The sequence below is a fragment of the Dendrobates tinctorius genome, unplaced genomic scaffold (assembly GCF_039654945.1).
Source record: "Dendrobates tinctorius isolate UK_male_01 unplaced genomic scaffold, ASM3965494v1 ptg000010l, whole genome shotgun sequence".
NCBI classification, from domain to species: Eukaryota; Metazoa; Chordata; class Amphibia; order Anura; family Dendrobatidae; genus Dendrobates; species Dendrobates tinctorius.
The window spans coordinates 2,519,001-2,537,229 of record NW_027361678.1 but is presented as its reverse complement, the minus strand read 5'-3'; the positions used below and the strand labels follow the sequence as shown (position 1 = coordinate 2,537,229).

Below are 18,229 nucleotides of genomic sequence, written 5' to 3'. Positions count from 1 at the left end.
CTTAGAGCTGGATTCGGACCAGGATGCGAACATGAAGGTTACGGTGCAAAACCTCATTGCCGCGATTCACCATACCTTTGACATCGCTGATGCCCCTGCGAAATCCTCAGATCAGGAGGTTTCGTCCAGACGGGCGGAAACACCATCCAGGGTGTTTCCCTTCCATTCTGAGTTTGGAAAGATTTTTACAAAGGAGAGAGAAGATCCGACCAGACGCTTTCAAGGAGGAAAGCGTCTCGGCGTGCTGTACCCGTTTGCTAAAGAGCTCACGGACAACTGGGCCGCTTCTCCCTCGGTGGACCCTCCCGTGTCCAGACTTTCTAATAATACGGTCCTTCCGCTGTCAGGTGTGGCGTCGCTAAAAGATTCTAATGATAGGATCATAGAATCTCTAGCAAAATCTGCCTTCGAAGCGGCATCAGCAGCGGTATTTGTTTCTTCTTGGGCAGCAAAGGCCATATCCACTTGGGCAGATGACCTTCGGCAGGGCATTCTGGATAAGGCACGACCAGAGCATTTGGCCGATCTCGCCAATCAGATTTCCCATGCGGGGGATTATCTACTTTCTGCCTCCTTGGATGCCGCATCTTGCGCAGTTCAGGCGTCAAGTAACATCGTGGCAATCTGACGTACAATTTGGCTCAAGGCCTGGCAGGCGGACTTGTCCTCTAAAAAGTCTCTGACTAATCTGCCTTTTCAGGGAGTGCGTCTCTTCGGATCACAATTGGATCAGATTATTAAGGACGCTACCGGAGGTACGAGTTCTCTTCTCCCCTCCAAGCCTCGCAGACCTCCTCCAAGGCGTCAGTTTCGTCCCTGTCAGACTTTCCGCCGTTTCAATACGGCGGAAAACCCTTCCAACCAGCAAAGGCCACAGGCACGTCAGGAAAGAAAGAAGGTTTCCTTCAGGCCCACTCCGTCCTGGCGGTCCCACTCTTCCCAGGGAAGACCGTCCAGATCTAGATCTGGACGGTCTACGTCCGCATGACTACCATCGGTCTCCCGTGGGTCCCTTCCAATAGAGAGGTCTACTTCTCTTCTTCAGCGACGTCTGGCTCGCCTCAGTAGAGGACGCTTGGGTCAGAGAGGTTGTATCAACAGGATACAAAATAGAGTTAATTTCTCTTCCACGGGATCGTTTCTTACAATCCCGTCCGCCGAGGGATCCGGCCTTGGTCCCGGGGTTCGGTTCGGCCATCGCCTCTCTTCTCAGTTCCGGGGTGATTGTGCCCGTTCCCGAATCGGAATGCTTCACAGGGTTTTATTCAAACCTGTTTGTGGTGCCGAAAAAGGACGGGACAGTTCGACCCATCTTGGATCTCAAGTTACTCAACAAGAGAGTTCGCCTTCGCCACTTCCGGATGGAGTCAGTTCGCTCGGTAATTGCTTCCATGGAGGAGCAGGAATTCATGGGTTCCATAGACATCCAAGATGCCTATCTACTTGTGCCCATATTTCCCGGACATCAGAAGTTCCTGCGGTTTGCGATTCTTCACGAACATTACCAGTTCGTCGCGCTTCCTTTCTGGCTCGCCACCGCTCCCAGAGTCTTCACGAAGATTATGGCGGCGTTGATGGCCTTGTTGAGGATCAGAGGTCTCGTTCTTTTTCCGTACCTCGACGATATCCTGATCAAGGCCCCCTCCTTTCAACAGGCCCGCCTAAGTGTGGCGATCGTTCTAGACACACTGTCCAGTTTTTTGGTGGATCGTCAACCGGGAAAAGTCCTGTCTGGTCCCTATTCAACGCCTTGTGTTTCTGGGCCTTCTGTTCGACACTCGTCGGTCAAGGGTATTTCTCCCACAAGACAAGATTCTTTCCCTGCAGAAGGGCGTGCGATCATTACAGATCACACGATTTCCATCCCTCAGGTCAGCCATGAGGGTCCTGGGGAAGATGGTGGCGGCGATAGAGGCAGTTCCCTTTGCCCAATTTCACGCCAGGCCACTCCAGCAGGCCATTTTGTCCAGGTGGAACAGGTCGGCTCTGTCTCTGGATCGTCCGGTTCGCCTTTCCTGCCGCATCAGGCGGTCTCTCAACTGGTGGTTGACGTCTCCCCTCATTCTCTTGGGGCGGTCTTTTCCCGTTCACTGGCAGATTGTCTCTACGGACGCCAGCCTCATCGGCTGGGGTGCAGTGTTCCGCAATCACACTGTTCAGGGTCGATGGTCGACTCAGGAATCAGCTCTGCAGATCAATGTCCTAGAGATACGGGAGATCCATCTAGCTCTCGTCCACTGGGAAAGGCGCCTCAAGGGCCTGCCTGTCAGGATTCAGACAGACAATGCCACAGCGGTGGCATATATCAACCGCCAAGGGGGGACACAGAGTGTCTCAGCCCTGGCGGAAGTGTCCAGAATTCTTCAATGGGCAGAGACCTTTGTTCCAACGATTTCCGCGGTTCACATTCCCGGCGTGGACAACTGGGCCGCCGATTTCCTCAGCCGCGAGGGTCTCGCGGCAGGGTAATGGTCCCTACATCCGGAGGTGTTTCATCTGCTCTGCCGTCGGTGGGGAACCCCGGATGTAGACCTCATGGCATCTCGCCTCAACAGGAAAGTACCACAATTCGTGTCCAGGTCTCGGGACCCTCTGGCAGTGGGCGCCGACGCTCTGGCCGTCCCTTGGTCACAGTTCGTGCTCCCCTACCTGTTCCCTCCTCTGCCTCTTCTTCCCAAGTTGTTGAAGAAAATCAAAGCAGAGGGGATTCCAGTCATCCTCATCGCCCCGAATTGGCCCAGAAGGTCTTGATTCGCAGACATTGTCAACCTTCTCGCGGACGCCCCCTGGAAGCTTCCCGACGGGCAGATCTGCTGTCTCAAGGCCCGATTTGCCACCCCAATTCTCGGTCGCTCAATTTAACGGCGTGGCTGTTGAGACCGAGGTTTTGAGACGGGCAGGAATCTCTGATCGGGTAATTCATACCATGATCCGCGCCAGAAAGCCTTCTTCTTCGAAGATCTATTACCGTACTTGGAAAGCCTATTTCTCCTGGTGTGAGGCCAATGACATCGCGCCCTTGGTTTTTTCGCTCCCTTCTATTCTAGCGTTTCTTCAGGCAGGGCTGGATGCGGGGCTTGCTCTCAGTTCCTTGAAGGGTCAAGTTTCGGCACTGTCCATTTTATTTCAGAAAACGCTGGCCTCCCGGCCCCAGGTCAAAACCTTCCTCCAGGGTGTGGCTCACACGGTTCCTCCGTACCGAGCTCCCGTGGATCCTTGGGATCTTAATTTGGTTCTTCAGGTTCTGCAGGGTCCTCCTTTTGAACCTCTCAGGGACGTTTCCCTTTCCCTCCTTTCTTGGAAAGTGGCCTTTCTGGTGGCCATTACCTCCATCCGGCGCGTGTCGGAATTAGCGGTACTTTCTTGCCGCTCTCCTTTTTTGGTCCTTCATCAGGACAAGGTAGTTCTGCGGCCTCCGCCCTCTTTTCTTCCGAAGGTGGTATCTTCGTTTCACCTCAATGAGGACATTGTTCTGCCATCCTTCTGCCCGAGCCCAGCTCACCCTCGGGAGCGGTCTTTGGACAAGCTGGACCTAGTCAGGGCATTGAGAGTCTATCTAGCCCGGACGACTTCCTTGTGGAAGTCAGACTCTCTATTCATCACCCAGCCTCAAAGGCCACTATTGCGCGCTGGATCAGATCGGCAATTTTGGAGGCATACCGGGTCAAGCATCGAGTGGCCCCTCCAGGGATCAGAGCGCACTCTACCCGGGCGGTGGGTGCCTCCTGGGCGGTGCGCCACAGAGCTTCCGCGCTGCAGCTTTGCAATGCTGCAACGTGGTCATCGGTTCACACCTTTGTGAAATTCTACAGGGTCCACACCTACGCTTCGGCGGACGCCAGCCTATGTAGAAGGATTCTGCAGGCTGCGGTGGCGAGTCGACTGGCCTGATGGAAGTTTGTTTCCCACCCCAGGGACTGCTTTGGGACGTCCCATGGTCTCTGTGTCCCCCAATAAGGCGAACGAGAAAACAGGATTTTTTGGGTTGCTTACCGTAAAATCTGTTTCTCGGAGCCTTCATTGGGGGACACAGCACCCTCCCATGTTCTACAACTCCTGTTCTTATGTTTGTCGGTTTGTTACAGTTGAGTTGTTTGTTCTGCTTTCAATCTATTCTGTAACTTCTCCTACTGCTTTCTCACTAACTGAGGAACTTCCAGCCGGTCGGTGGGGTGTACACTGCGGAGGAGGAGCTAACCTTTTTTTGTGCATAGTGTCAGCCTCCTAGTGGCAGCAGCATACACCCATGGTCTCTGTGTCCCCCAATGAAGGCTCCGAGAAACAGATTTTACGGTAAGCAACCCAAAAAATCCTGTTTTAAAGCCTTCACAACGTGTCGTGCCTCTCCCTCGGATGTGGGCTCCGGCGCTGGGCCCACATCTTTCCTGTCACATGTCAGCTGACATGTGCCCCTAACAGCTGTGAGTGGAAGCGCGATCCACCGGTGGCTGTTAAGTGCCGCTGTCAATCTCTGACAGCGGCATTTAATGTGATTGTGCTGGAAGCTTGTCACTAATCCCGCCCATTGGTGCCCATGTCACATGACCGCGGGTTGCCGATGGGTTGACATGACAACCCGTGGTCTGCAGCAGACACCCTGGTTGTCATTGTAGGATTGCTATGAGCGCCGCCCAGCTGTCTGCGCTCATAACAAGTGAGCAATTTTGCTACTCAAAAGCGATCTGATCATTGCCTGTATGCAGCAGAGCCGATCGGACAACTACAGCATCTAGTCTCCTATGGAGACTATTGAAGCATGCAAAAAGTTAAAAAAAAAAAAAAAGTTTTTAAAATAAGGGCCCCGTCACACATAGCGACTCACCAGTTATCCCGACAACGATATCAACGTGTCAGGATCGCTGGTGAATTGCTACATGATCGCTGGTGAGCTGTCACACAGACAGCTTCACCAGCGTTCACAGCGACGCCGAGCGCGCGGCATCGCTGTGTACGTTAGTTACCAGCGCGCTGATGCAGGGAGCTGGTAACTAACGTACAGATCAGGTTTCTAAGGGACGTGCGGCCCTTAGATACCCGATGTGTACGTTAGTTACCAGCTCCCTGCATCGGCGCGCTGGTAACTAACGTACACATCGGGTTTCTAAGGGACGAACGTCCCTTGGATACCCGATGTGTACCTTAGTTACCAGCAGATCGCTGGTCTCCCGCCTGTCACATGCAGCGATGCGTGCTGGCTAGCGGGAGACCAGCGACCAAAGAAAAGTCCAGAGGTTTCCCAGAGAGATCAGCGATACCGACAGGGGGGGGGGCGGTCGCTGATTGCTGTCACACACAGCGATCTTGCTGGTGAGATCGCTTTTGTGTCACAAAACTTGTGACTCAGCAGCGATCTCGCTAGCGAGATCGCTATGTGTGACGGGGCCTTTATGTTCAGATCACCCCCCATTCGCCCCATTCACAATAAAATAATAAAAAAAAAACAAACAAACAAATTTGGTATCGCTGCATTCAGAAAGGTCCTCTCTATCAAGATATAAAAAGAATCAATCTGATCGGTTAACGGCATAGCGAAAAAAAAGTCAAAACGCCAGAATTACTTTTTTTTTGGTTTCTGTAACATTACATTAAAATGCAATAACGGGCGATCAAAAGATTGTATCAACACCAAAATGGTATCATTAAAAATTTCAGCAGCTCGGTACCCAAAAAATAAGCCCTCGCCCAACCCAAGATCACAAAAAAATGGAGACGCTACGGGAATCGGAAAATTTTCACAATTTTTTTTAGTTTTTAACAAACTTTGGATTATCTTTTTGTCACCACTTAAATAAAAAAGAACCTAGACGTGTTTGGTGACTACGAACTCGTAATGGCCTGAAGAATCATAATGGCGGGTCAGTTTTAGCATTAGGTGAACACAGTAAAAAATATAAAAAACAACAAAACAGTTGTGCATTTGCACTTTCTCGTTCGCCTTATTGGGGGACACAGAGACCTTGGGTGTATGCTGCTGCCACTAGGAGGCTGACACTATGCACAAAAAAAGATAGCTCCTCCGCAGTGTACACCCCACCGACCGGCAGAGAATTCCTCAGTTTAGCTTAGTGTCAGTAGGAGGTGGACACGGGTCTTTTATTAGACCCATATCTACCTCGTCGTGCGTCTTTCCTTTTCAGGTTCTACGGAGGGATACAGAGTGAAAAGTCACATCTGTACTCCCACATGGAGTCTGCAAGTACGGCGTGTACTGCCACCCCGTATCCTTGCAGTTCTCCGCGGCAGGACCAGCCAGACGGACGCCGACACCAAGACGTGCCAGCGACTCCAGGGGTCCTTGTCGCCAGTCTCCCTCCCACTCGCCTACCAGAGCCTGTCGGTTGGATGAGACGCAAGACTTCTTCAGACAGGTAACGGATCGTGGATAGGTGAGTATTAGGCCCCGGCTTCATATTTATTTACCTGCTGCCCATTCCCGACGGTCACCTCTTCAATGGTCACAGGGGTAGGCGCTGCGGTCGCTCGCAGTCGCCACAAGGCTATAGGCAGCTCAATGTTGCTTGGCATCCCCCCCTTCCCTCCCCCCTTTCTGGGTACAGGGAGCAGAGGGTTTTTTCCCATTGTGAGCGACTTGCGACTGCGGCGTCCCACTTTTTCGGACCTCCGCGCCGACCCCCTGCTGACAGGCGGCCGCCGCAACTAATTTAGGCCCCGGCTTCAGTTCGGGCCTACCGCTGCGTCGCGGCCACGCCCCCGCCCCTTTCTTCTAAGCGGGCTTCTCCCCCGCTCTTCCCAGGCCCTCCCACCGCCTGTCCTTCACATGCCCAGCCTGCTATTGGCTAGAGGGTGGTGAATTTTAACCCTGCGAGGTGCTCCGCCCTCCCTCCTCTCCTAAGGCGCGCTTTTTCTCAGGACGGCGCCATTTTCCCAGCCTGTTAGCCGGGCACCAGCTCCTCACTGGACAGCATCTTCTCCAGCTGGTTTTTTCAGGAGGTCTGTCGGCCGGATTTCGCTCTGACCTGCATCCACTGACAGGTCGCAGAGCATCGCTTCTGGGGACACCGGACCGTGAGTAGCTCTGCACTGAAGACTGACCCTTCTCCGCCCTCTGTCCCCCAACCTTCCGGCATTACCTCAGCTTTTCACTATGTCTAAGTCTGATCGTACCCGCTCTACCGCCCCCCCCTGCACTTTAGTCAAGTACTTTGCATGTTCTTCGTGCAATCGCAAACTTCCCTCAGGCCAGTCCACTCCCCTCTGCCTGGATTGTAGCAATCCAATTCAGCCTGACGCCGTCCAGGAGCCTGGCTGGGCCTCCTCGCTATCTCAATCAGTGGCAGACCTCACCAGGGTGTCTCAGTCCCTGGTGGCCGTTCTTGATAAGTTGCCCCTGGACTCTTCAGCAGGGCCAAGCAGGTCCCAAATTGTTCCATCTGAATCAGCCAGCGGTAGTCGCAAAAGACCCAGGCAAGATTCCCAGCCGGAATCCTCTCCTAGTCCCATCTCACCGCATAGCCCTTCTCACCAGTCTCCCGCTCGGGCCTCCTCTCCCGAGTCAGGGGAAGCGCTTTCGGACAGGTCATCTGAGGGGATTTTAGAGCTGAATTCAGACCAGGATGCAAGCATGAAGGTCACAGTGCAGGACCTCATTGCTGCGATCCATCATACCTTCGATATTGCTGACTCCCCTGCGAAATCCTCAGATCAGGAGGTTTCGTTCAGACGGGCAGAAACTCCCTCCAGGGTTTTTCCTTTCCATTCCCAGTTTGGGAAAATTTTTACCAAGGAAAGAGAGGATCCGACCAGACGCTTTCAAAGAGGAAAACGTCTCGGCATACTCTACCCATTTGCTAAGGAGCTCACGGACAACTGGTCGGCCTCTCCCTCGGTCGATCCGCCCGTGTCCAGGCTATCCAATAACACGGTTCTCCCGCTTTCAGGCGTGGCGTCCCTAAAGGACTCTAATGACAGGATTATAGAATCCCTGGCGAAGTCTGCCTTTGAAGCGGCTTCAGCGGCGGTGTGTCCAATCTTTGCTTCATCCTGGACAGCAAAGACCATAGCCACGTGGGCAGACGACCTTCGGCAGGGCATCTTAGATAAGGCGCAACCGGAGCATTTGGCCAATCTCGCCAATCAGATCTCCCATGCTGGGGACTATCTTCTCTCCGCTTCCTTGGATGCTGCATCCTGTGCAGTTCAGGCGTCAAGCAACGTTATTGCAATTCGACGTACACTTTGGCTAAAGGCATGGCAAGCGGACTTGTCTTCTAAAAAGTCCCTCACTAACCTGCCTTTTCAGGGGGTGCGCCTCTTTGGGTCCCAATTGGACCAGATTATTAAGGACGCCACCGGAGGCACGAGTTCACTCCTCCCTCAGTCCAAGCCTCGCAGACCCCCACTAAGGCGTCAGTTTCGACCCTTTCGGACTTTCCGCCGTTTCAATACGGCGGACAACTCCTCCAGCCAACAGAGGCCGCAGGCTCTCCAGGAGAGAAGGAAAGTTTCCTTCAGACCCACTCCTTCCTGGCGACCCCACTCCTCCCAGGGCAGACCGTCCAGATCTAGATCTGGACGGTCTACTTCAACATGACTATCATCGGGCACACGAAGGGCCTTTCCAATTGGGAGGTCGACTTCTTTCCTTCAGGGACGTTTGGCTGGCCGCCGTGGAGGACGCCTGGGTCAGGGAGGTCGTATCCTCAGGATAAAAGATAGAGTTCGTCTCTCTCCCACGGGATCGTTTCTTCGAATCCCGGCCTCCAAAGGATCCAGCCTTGATCCCGGGGTTCTCTACAGCTATCGCCGCTCTCCTCAGTTCCGGGGTGATTGTGCCCGTTCCCGAATCGGAGCGCTTCACGGGGTTCTACTCGAACCTGTTTGTAGTGCCGAAAAAAGACCCATCTTGGATCTCAAGCTGCTCAACAAGAGGGTCCGCCTTCGCCACTTCCGCATGGAGTCGCTTCGCTCGGTCATCGCCTCCATGGAGGAGCAGGAATTCATGTGCTCAATAGACATCCAAGATGCCTATTTACATGTTCCAATTTTCTCCGGACATCAGAAGTTCCTGCGCTTTGCGATTCGACAGCACCACTACCAGTTTGTCGCACTGCCCTTCGGTCTTGCCACCGCTCCCAGAGTCTTCACGAAGATCATGGCTGCGTTGATGGCTTTGTTGAGAGTCAGAGGCCTCGTTCTTTTCCCGTACCTAGACGATATTCTGATCAAGGCTCCCTCATTCCAACAGGCTCACCAAAGTTTGTCAATCGTCCTGGACACTCTTTCCAATTTCGGGTGGATCGTCAACAGGAAAAAGTCCTGTCTGGTTCCTACCCAACGCCTGGTCTTTCTAGGTCTTCTGTTCGACACTCGTCGGTCAAGGGTCTTTCTCCCACAAGAAAAGATTGTCTCTCTGCAGCAGGAAGTACGATCGCTGCAGACCTCGCGATTCCCATCCCTCCGTACAGCCATGAGGGTCCTGGGAAAGATGGTCGCGGCGATAGAGGCAGTTCCCTTTGCCCAATTTCACGCCAGGCCTCTCCAGCAGGCCATTCTGTCGAAATGGAACAGGTCGCCTCGGTCCCTGGATCGCCCTGTCCATCTTTCTTACCGGATCAAGCGGTCTCTCAACTGGTGGTTGTCGTCACCTCTCATTCTATCGGGTCGATCCTTCCTTCCCATTCACTGGCAGATAGTAACCACAGATGCCAGTCTCCTCGGTTGGGGTGCTGTGTTCCGCAAACACACTGTTCAGGGTCGATGGTCGGATCGGGAATCAGCGCTACCGATCAACGTTCTGGAGATTCGAGCGATCCATCTTGCTCTGGTCCACTGGGAAAGGCTCCTCAAGGGACTGCCGGTACGGATTCAGACAGACAACGCCACAGCGGTGGCATATGTCAACCGCCAAGGGGGAACACGGAGTGTTTCAGCCCTGGCGGAGGTGTCCAAGATTCTTCGTTGGGCGGAGATTTCCGTCCCGACAATTTCCGTGGTTCACATTCCCGGCGTAGACAACTGGGCCGCCGATTTTCTCAGCCGCGAGGGTCTCGCGGCGGGAGAATGGTCCCTACATCCGGAAGTGTTTCATCTGCTCTGCCTTCGGTGGGGAACCCCGGATGTAGACCTCATGGCATCTCGCCTCAACAGGAAAGTCCCACAATTCGTGTCCAGGTCTCGGGACCCTCTGGCAGTGGGCGCCGACGCCCTGGCCGTTCCTTGGTCCCAGTTCGAACTTCCCTACCTGTTCCCTCCTCTGCCTCTTCTTCCCAAGCTGTTGAAGAAGATCAAGGCAGAAGGACTTCCGGTCATTCTCATCGCCCCGAATTGGCCCAGAAGGTCTTGGTTCGCGGACATTGTCAACCTTCTCGCGGACGCCCCCTGGAAGCTTCCAGACAGAACAGATCTGCTGTCTCAGGGTCCGATTTGCCACCCCAATTCTCGGCCGCTCAATTTAACGGCGTGGCTGTTGAGACCGAGGTTCTGAAACGAGCAGGATTTTCCGACCACGTAATTCAGACCATGATCCGAGCCAGAAAGCCATCATCTTCCAAGATTTACTACCGTACTTGGAAGGCCTATTTCACTTGGTGTGAGACCAATGACGTCGCGCCCATGTCCTTTTCGCTCCCTTCAGTCCTAGCGTTTCTTCAGGCAGGATTGGATGCGGGGCTTGCCCTCAGTTCCCTGAAGGGTCAAGTTTCGGCACTGTCCATTCTGTTTCAGAAAACGTTGGCTTCCCGTCCTCAGGTTAAGACCTTTCTTCAGGGCGTGGCTCACACGGTCCCGCCGTACCGGGCGCCCGTGGATCCATGGGATCTTAATCTGGTTCTTGAGGTTCTGCAAGGTCCGCCCTTTGAACCCCTCAGGGATATTTCCCTTTCTCTCCTTTCTTGGAAGGTAGCCTTTCTGGTGGCCATCACCTCCGTCCGGCGCGTGTCGGAATTGGCAGCTCTTTCGTGCCGCTCTCCCTTTCTGGTTCTCCACCAGGATAAGGTAGTTCTGCGGCCTCCGCCCTCGTTCCTTCCGAAGGTGGTGTCCTCGTTTCACCTCAACGAGGATATCGTGCTCCCGTCCTTTTGTCCGAATCCAACTCATCCCCGAGAGCGGTCCTTGAACAAGCTGGACCTGGTTAGGGCGGTAAGAGTCTATCTGTCTAGGACGACTTCCTTGCGAAAGACAGTCTCTTTTCATTATCCCTGATGGAGCGCGGAAAGGTCACCCGGCGTCAAAAGCCACCATTGCTCGCTGGATCAGATCGGCTATCCTGGAAGCCTACCGTGTTAAGCGTTGCGGAGCCCCTCCGGGTATCAGGGCCCACTCTACTCGAGCAGTGGGTGCCTCCTGGGCGGTGCGCCACAGAGCTTCCGCACTGCAGCTTTGCAAAGCTGCAACATGGTCATCGGTTCACACGTTTGTGAAATTCTACAGAGTCCACACCTACGCTTCGGCGGACGCCAGCCTAGGTAGACGGATTCTGCAGGCCGCGGTGGTGAGTCCGCTGGCCTGATGGAAGTTTGTTTCCCACCCCAGGGACTGCTTTGGGACGTCCCAAGGTCTCTGTGTCCCCCAATAAGGTGAACGAGAAAACAGGATTTTTGGGTTGCTTACCGTAAAATCTGTTTCTCGGAGCCTTCATTGGGGGACACAGCACCCTCCCATGTTTTACAGCTCCTGTTCTTACTTTGGTTGAATGGTTACAGTTGAGTTGTTTATGTTGTCAACCTATTCTGTTATTTCTCCTACTGCTTTCTCACTGAGGAATTCTCTGCCGGTCGGTGGGGTGTACACTGCGGAGGAGGAGCTATCTTTTTTTGTGCATAGTGTCAGCCTCCTAGTGGCAGCAGCATACACCCAAGGTCTCTGTGTCCCCCAATGAAGGCTCCGAGAAACAGATTTTACGGTAAGCAACCCAAAAATCCTGTTTTTCTTTTTTTTTTTTTTTTTTTGCAATTTCACAGCACTTGGAATTTTTTTCCCGTTTTCGAGTACATGATATGGTAAAACCAATGATGTCGTTCAAAAGTACAACTAGTCTCGCAAAGAACAAGCCCTCACATGGCCATATTGACGGAAAAATAAAAAAGTTATGGCTCTGGGAAGAAGGGGAAGGGAAAAACAGAAACACAAAAATGAAAATGTGCTGCGGCATGAAGGGGGTTAAGACCATTTTCACCCATATTCTGGAAATGCGCAGCGAACTAGTTCTAAACGTGGCAGCTGATGGAGGGACATGTTACTCAGGATTTCCATCAGAAGCTCCTGGCAAAGACACCAAACACAAACTTCACCAGGAAGTCCGTGTTACTGTTCTTGTTCTACCCTCGAACACCGTGTGTTTGTAGCACTGCTATGTGCATGGCAGCGTGGCAAACACTGCTTCTGATCGGCGGTAAAATCATTACCGCCGGTCAGACAGCCATGGTTTCCATGCTGTCAAATGACAGCATGAGTCCACAGCTGTCATCGGAGGTATAAAGTTTACGTCCGGTCATTGGTGCCGGCTTATGGGACTTCTGCTCCCATCAGCCGATGCCTGCTGCCGCTAATAATAGAAAAGGAGCAGCTGATGGGAGTATTCATCAGCCAGCTCCTGCGCTGCAAATAAATAATTTAAAAAAAGCTTGGTTTCGTCCATATTTTTGATAACCAGCTAGGCAAAGCTCACAGTTAGGGGCTGCAACCCCCAGCTCTCAGCTTCAGCAATGCTGGCTGTCAAGAATAGAGGGATCCCCACACCATATTTTTTTAATTATTTTAAATAAATATATAAACAAAGAAACAATCAGCCTTGCTAAAGCAGACAGCTGGGGGCTGGTATTCTCAGGCTGGTAAGGGGACTTGGATATTGACCCTCTATCCTAAAAATAACAGCCTTCTGGCGCTTTGCCCGACACTTCCCACTTGCCCTGTAGCGGTGCAGTTGTTGTCACCTTTGTCTTGTCTGGTGACATCAAGCCCACTAGTTATTGAGGCTGCGCTCACAGCAGCTCATTCACCAGTGGTTCTCAGCATGGACGGTCACATCTTGGCACCGTCCAGGTTGAAAACTGTTTATCCCCCAGGCCTGGATTATGGCGTGGGACAGAACGTCGGACAGGTAAGGGATATTGTTTGTTTTTGTTTTATTACAGGAGACAAGGTATTCAGTGGAATTAGGCGATAGGTGAGAATAACTGTTTTTGTTTTATTTCAAATAAAACACTTTATTCTGGCTGTGTCTTTATTTACCATATAACTATAGGTTTAGCAATGAATAGGTGTCTTATAGACTCCTCCCCATTACTAATCTGTGGACTTGATGTCACCTTTGTATTATCGGGTGACATCAACCCCACAAATCTAAACCCCACTTACCATCGCTGCTGGGCAAAGCGTCAGAATTGGCGCATCTAATAAACGTGCCTTTTCTGTGTGGATGCAATCTGCTATTTTTAGTCTGGGGGGCAATATTCATGGCCCCTTACAAGCCTGAGAATACCAGCTGTCTGCTTTAGCTTGGCTGGTTGTCAAAAATGGGGAGGGCCCACATCATTTTTTCAATTATTTAAATAATTAAAAAATATGACGTGGGGGACCCCTCTATTCGTGATAACCAGCCTTGCTGACATCTGAGAATTGCAGCCCCAGCGCAGGTGGCAGCTGATGAATACTCCCATAAGCCACTCCTGTTCTCACTGTTATTAGTGGCAGCAGGCAGCGGCTGATGGGAGCAGTAGTTCCATCAGCTGAAACCAGTGACCGGAGGTAAACGTTTATACTTTCGATCACAGCTACACGTTCACTCTGTGTTTTGACAGCATGGGACCCGCACCTGTCTGATCAGTGGTGCATGACAGCGTGGCAAACACTGGATGTTCGGGCTTCCCATTGAAGTGAATGGGGTCTGGGTTCGAGTTTGGGTCCGGGCACTGTTTTGGTACCCAAACTTTTTGTAACTGTTCAGCCGAACCCGAACACCCAGGTGTCGGCCCATCTCTACACCTGACAAGTAAAACTATTGTTCACGAGAAAGCTGCTTGTCACGTTTTTCAGTGCAGGCCACTGATGCACTTATTCGATCAAATGCCCCTCCATCAGCCGCTATATTTAGGACCATAATACTGAGGAGTCTGCCAAGAAGACTATACTAAACAAGGGGCCGAGCATCAGAGCTGGTCTGTTAATAATAATGTATCAGTATAATGCCATTTCCAGCACATTTGTGAAAAAGATCTTAGTGTCCAACCTCTTATACTTTTTCGTTTTGCTTTATGGTCTTTCGTATCTGCAAGTTGCCCCGATTTATAGGGTGTTTCCAGCCTATAAAGTGGTGGCATGTTGCTAGCAGATAAAGAGTCCACCTCTGCCTCCGAGGTTTTGATCGGAGTCGTCTTTGCAGATTATGTTAAATGGCTAATTTTTCTCACAATGGACACTGTGGCCGAATCTTGACTGTCGCCTGGGTCCATTGTGCCCATAAACCTGACTCTCCGTTGTGGTCGATTCTGTAACACCGATGTGGTCAGAGGCTATTATAATCGCTCCATCACAGAAATGTGGCAATGTGTGTTGTTTTGTGTTTTTTTTTTTTGTGTTTATTTTCTAATCGTCTATTTTCTTTTTCCTTTTTTATTTAGCATTTCAGTAGCAAGGAAAGATATTGAGGAGCTTGACATGAATGCACTAAAATTGGAGAGCCCTGCCGAGCCAGGTAATTGTGCCCATCTTGACTGAATTCTTTCCACAAGCAGGGAGGTGGTCTTTTCTGTTACTGCACATAGTATTGATCTGAGCGATGGTTGTAGAAGTTCTCCTATCTACATTGTACTCACTGTAGTAAGTTACTGTATATGTGCCCAGGTTATTAGTATATATTGATGGTGCAGATTATGTTCTGATTTTGTGGAAGGAAAGTGGACGTCTTGGGGACGTCTTGCATTATGATGAGAACTTTTCTTTTTTTTTATCTCTCCATCCAGGTATAACGGAAGCCATAACTTTTTTCACGTGCCGGACAATACCCTGCAATTGGAAAATGGACATAAGTGAAATATTGGAGTCTTCCAGCAGCGATGAAGAAGACGGGGACGCAGAGGCTAGCGACGGCGAGAGGCACAAAGCAGAAGATGAAGATGTGGAGGTGAGTGGCCTGTCACTGGCTGGTCTGTTATACGGTGCCATAAATCTACACATTATACTCTAGATTTTTGTCTGATGTGCTTTGGCTCTTCTGTCTGCAGTGCAAACCTGACATTTTTTTCAATATGTCTACAAATGGAGTTAAAACACAGAACATTTCCATATAAAGCCTCACACTTAAAAGGTATATCTGGGACTTTACGAAAAAAACAAAAAAAATGTACCGGTACCTAAGTACTAACAGGCAGACAATTGCAACTTACCTGCCTGTTGTGCCCGGTCCCCTTCTTCCCCGGCACAGAGCTGTCTGTGACCGCTCCTGCTGGGAGTGTAGAAGCCTCTGCTGATGTCATGTCCACAGAGCAGAGGCTTCCTTACCACTCCGCTCTGTCGACGGTGTGGGACTTCCAACATCATTCTGATTGACAGCCGGATCATCGCTGCCTAACTGGGGGAGATGGCTGTCCATCAGAATGACGTTGGAAATCACGACATGTCGCGTCAGAAGAGGCAGCTGAATCCCCAGCAGGAGTGCTTTGTGACCCCTCTGTAATGAGGAAGAACCGTGCCAGGCCATTACCTATTACCAATTACCTATTACTATTGTGCAGTTGAAGCTATTTTTCCCTTTTAGCAGCCATTTTAGGCTGCAGCGAGGCTGACTCTAACGTGCAGACAAATCTCGTTTCTTCTGTATATTTACATACAGTATGTGACAGTTTTGCATTTTAGTTAACTTTTCCCTTATATTAGCATGATTCCAGAGACGATAGTATTAGTGAGTAGTGCAAAGTATGTGATATGTACAGTAGTACTCCAGAGTACATTCATACTCGCCCACCTAAGGCATGGTTCACATGTTGCATGTTAGTTACAGATTTTAAACGTGAATTACTAAATTGAAATCCACAACCTTCTGCATCTAAATATTTTTAACGCTTTAATTTATTTTTGTAACTCCTAAACAAAAAAAAAAACACACCACGGCAGTCCAGTGGTGTAACTCTTACAGATGTAGGGCAACCGTTTAAAATGAAAAGGTAAAATTTTTGCAACAAAAATCCAATTTCTGCGGAATTTCACATGAAAAAAAATAAACGCTGCAAGTGCACAAGATTAAATAGAACCTGTCCCCTCCAGGAATGTTATTTACTTGCAGATAAAGACTTGCTCGAGCAGCAGATACAGGGAGAAAATGAAGCTATATCCTCCCTGCAGCCACTCACTAATGCTGATCGGTGCAGAGAGCGGTTACAGTCACCACTCGCTATACTGTGAGCGCACTGTAGTCACTCGCCAGCAATTTGATTGACCGCGCTTGTGTGTGAGCGCACGTGGAGCAGGCTGTCAATCAATGTTCCACTTAGTGTTTACAGTGCACCCATTGTGTAGTGAGCGCCCTGCACTGCTCCGATGACTGGAAGCAAGTGGCTTTGTGGAGGCTATTTTTAAATATATAAAGGGGTATTCCCAGCACCAAGATCCTATCCCAATATGTAGTTAGTGGATTACTGTTTTTCAGTGATTCCTTTGCATCTCCGTTCATACTGCACCAACACACAGATGATACACCATTTGAAAGGTAAACTTGCCCCCTTCAGCAAGAAAATAGCCAAACAAACCACACATCCACGATTTGATCACAAAATACAGTTTAAACATTAATTTTCATGAACCTGCAGTAAGGAAAAATGACCTGCAGGTGGCACCACAGTACTCCAAAGCACACTATCAACACATTTGTAAACATGCACTGCTTTTTCGCTGATTACTTCGCCCCACACACACGATGCACCATTTGAAAGGTAAACTTGCTCCTTTCAGCAAGAAAACAGCCAAACAAACCACACATTCACGATTTTATCACTAAATACAGTTTAAACATTAATTTTCATAAACCTGCAGAAAGACACTGACCTGCAGGTGGCACCTCAACCGGAAGACATATTTTGGCCTCTACTTATCAAACCAATTTATTGTATTACCAATCTACATATATAAATACCTGTCTGTGTTCATCAGCTCATGAAATACATTTACATTTGACCAGCTTGCTTTTGCTGACATGGCCTGCGCCCCCCAACGACCAATGTGCGAAAATTTTGCACGGGCCAAGTTAGTAATAATATTATTAGCAAATCCCTCCAATGAGAAATGTGGAATAATTTTTCTGATTCGCTCTCTCTTTCCTCATTTGTAGGCACTGTTGGACATTGGGTATTCATTGTTACGACCATTAGCTGCTAGCTAACTAACTCATAACCGTGGATACTTAACTCCTTCATGACCGGAGCTTTTTTCGTGTTTTCGTTCCCCTTCTTCCCAGAGCCATAACTTTTTTTTATTTTTCTGTCAATATGGCCATGTGAGGGCTTATTTTTTGCGGGATGAGTTGTACTTTTGAACGACGCCATTGGTTTTACCATGTAGTGTACTTGAAAACGAAATAAAAATTCCAAGTGCGGTGAAATTGCAAAAAAAAGTGCAATCCCACACTTGTTTTTTATTTGGCTATTTTGTTAGGTTCAATAAATGCTAAAACTGACTAGCCATTATGATTTTCCAGGTCATTACTAGTTAATAGACACCAAACATGTCTAGGTTTTTTTATCTAAGTGGTGAAAATTTTTTCCAAAGTTTGCTTAAAAAAAAACAAAAAAAAAACGGTTCCATTTTCAAAGACCCGTAGCGTCTCCATTTTTTGTGATATTGGGCTGGGTGAGGTCGTATTTTTTGCGTGCCGAGCTGACGTTTTTAATGATGCCACTTTTGTGCAGATACTGTCATGATCCAGGTTGGATTATGACAGATAAATGCACAAGTAACCTTTTTTTTCCATAATCTGTGTGCTTAAAGATAGTTTTGCACCTGCTGGCCATTAGGGTCATTGCACTGTGGTGGTTTCAGTTCTAGTTTTGCCCCCGGTGGCCTTTAGGGTCATTGCACTCTGGTTACTTTAGTTTAGTGCACGTGATTATAAAGCAGGTGTGATTCCTCTGGCTCTGACCTATAAGAGTGTCAGGTGTTGCAATCACTGTTGGTGATATTGCTCATTTCCAACCAAGTCTGGTGGAGGAAGGAACTGCAGAGAGGAGTTCCTGGCAGCTCAGGGGAGCTCTGGTGTTATAGCTCCAGGTGGAAGCTGAATTCA

The 18,229-nt window shown here is 50.0% G+C and overlaps 1 protein-coding gene across 6 annotated transcripts in view; it reads left to right on the top strand.

Moving 5' to 3' along the window:
• Positions 1-18,229, top strand: part of ARID4A (AT-rich interaction domain 4A) — a 145,352-nt gene that overhangs the window by 25,721 nt on the left and 101,402 nt on the right. For all 6 annotated transcript variants that reach the window (XM_073585683.1, XM_073585690.1, XM_073585695.1 and 3 more), the window contains exons 10-11: positions 14,577-14,650; positions 14,919-15,079. In XM_073585683.1, coding sequence (XP_073441784.1) covers positions 14,577-14,650; positions 14,919-15,079 — 235 coding nt within the window. The remainder of the gene's footprint in view (positions 1-14,576; positions 14,651-14,918; positions 15,080-18,229) is intronic.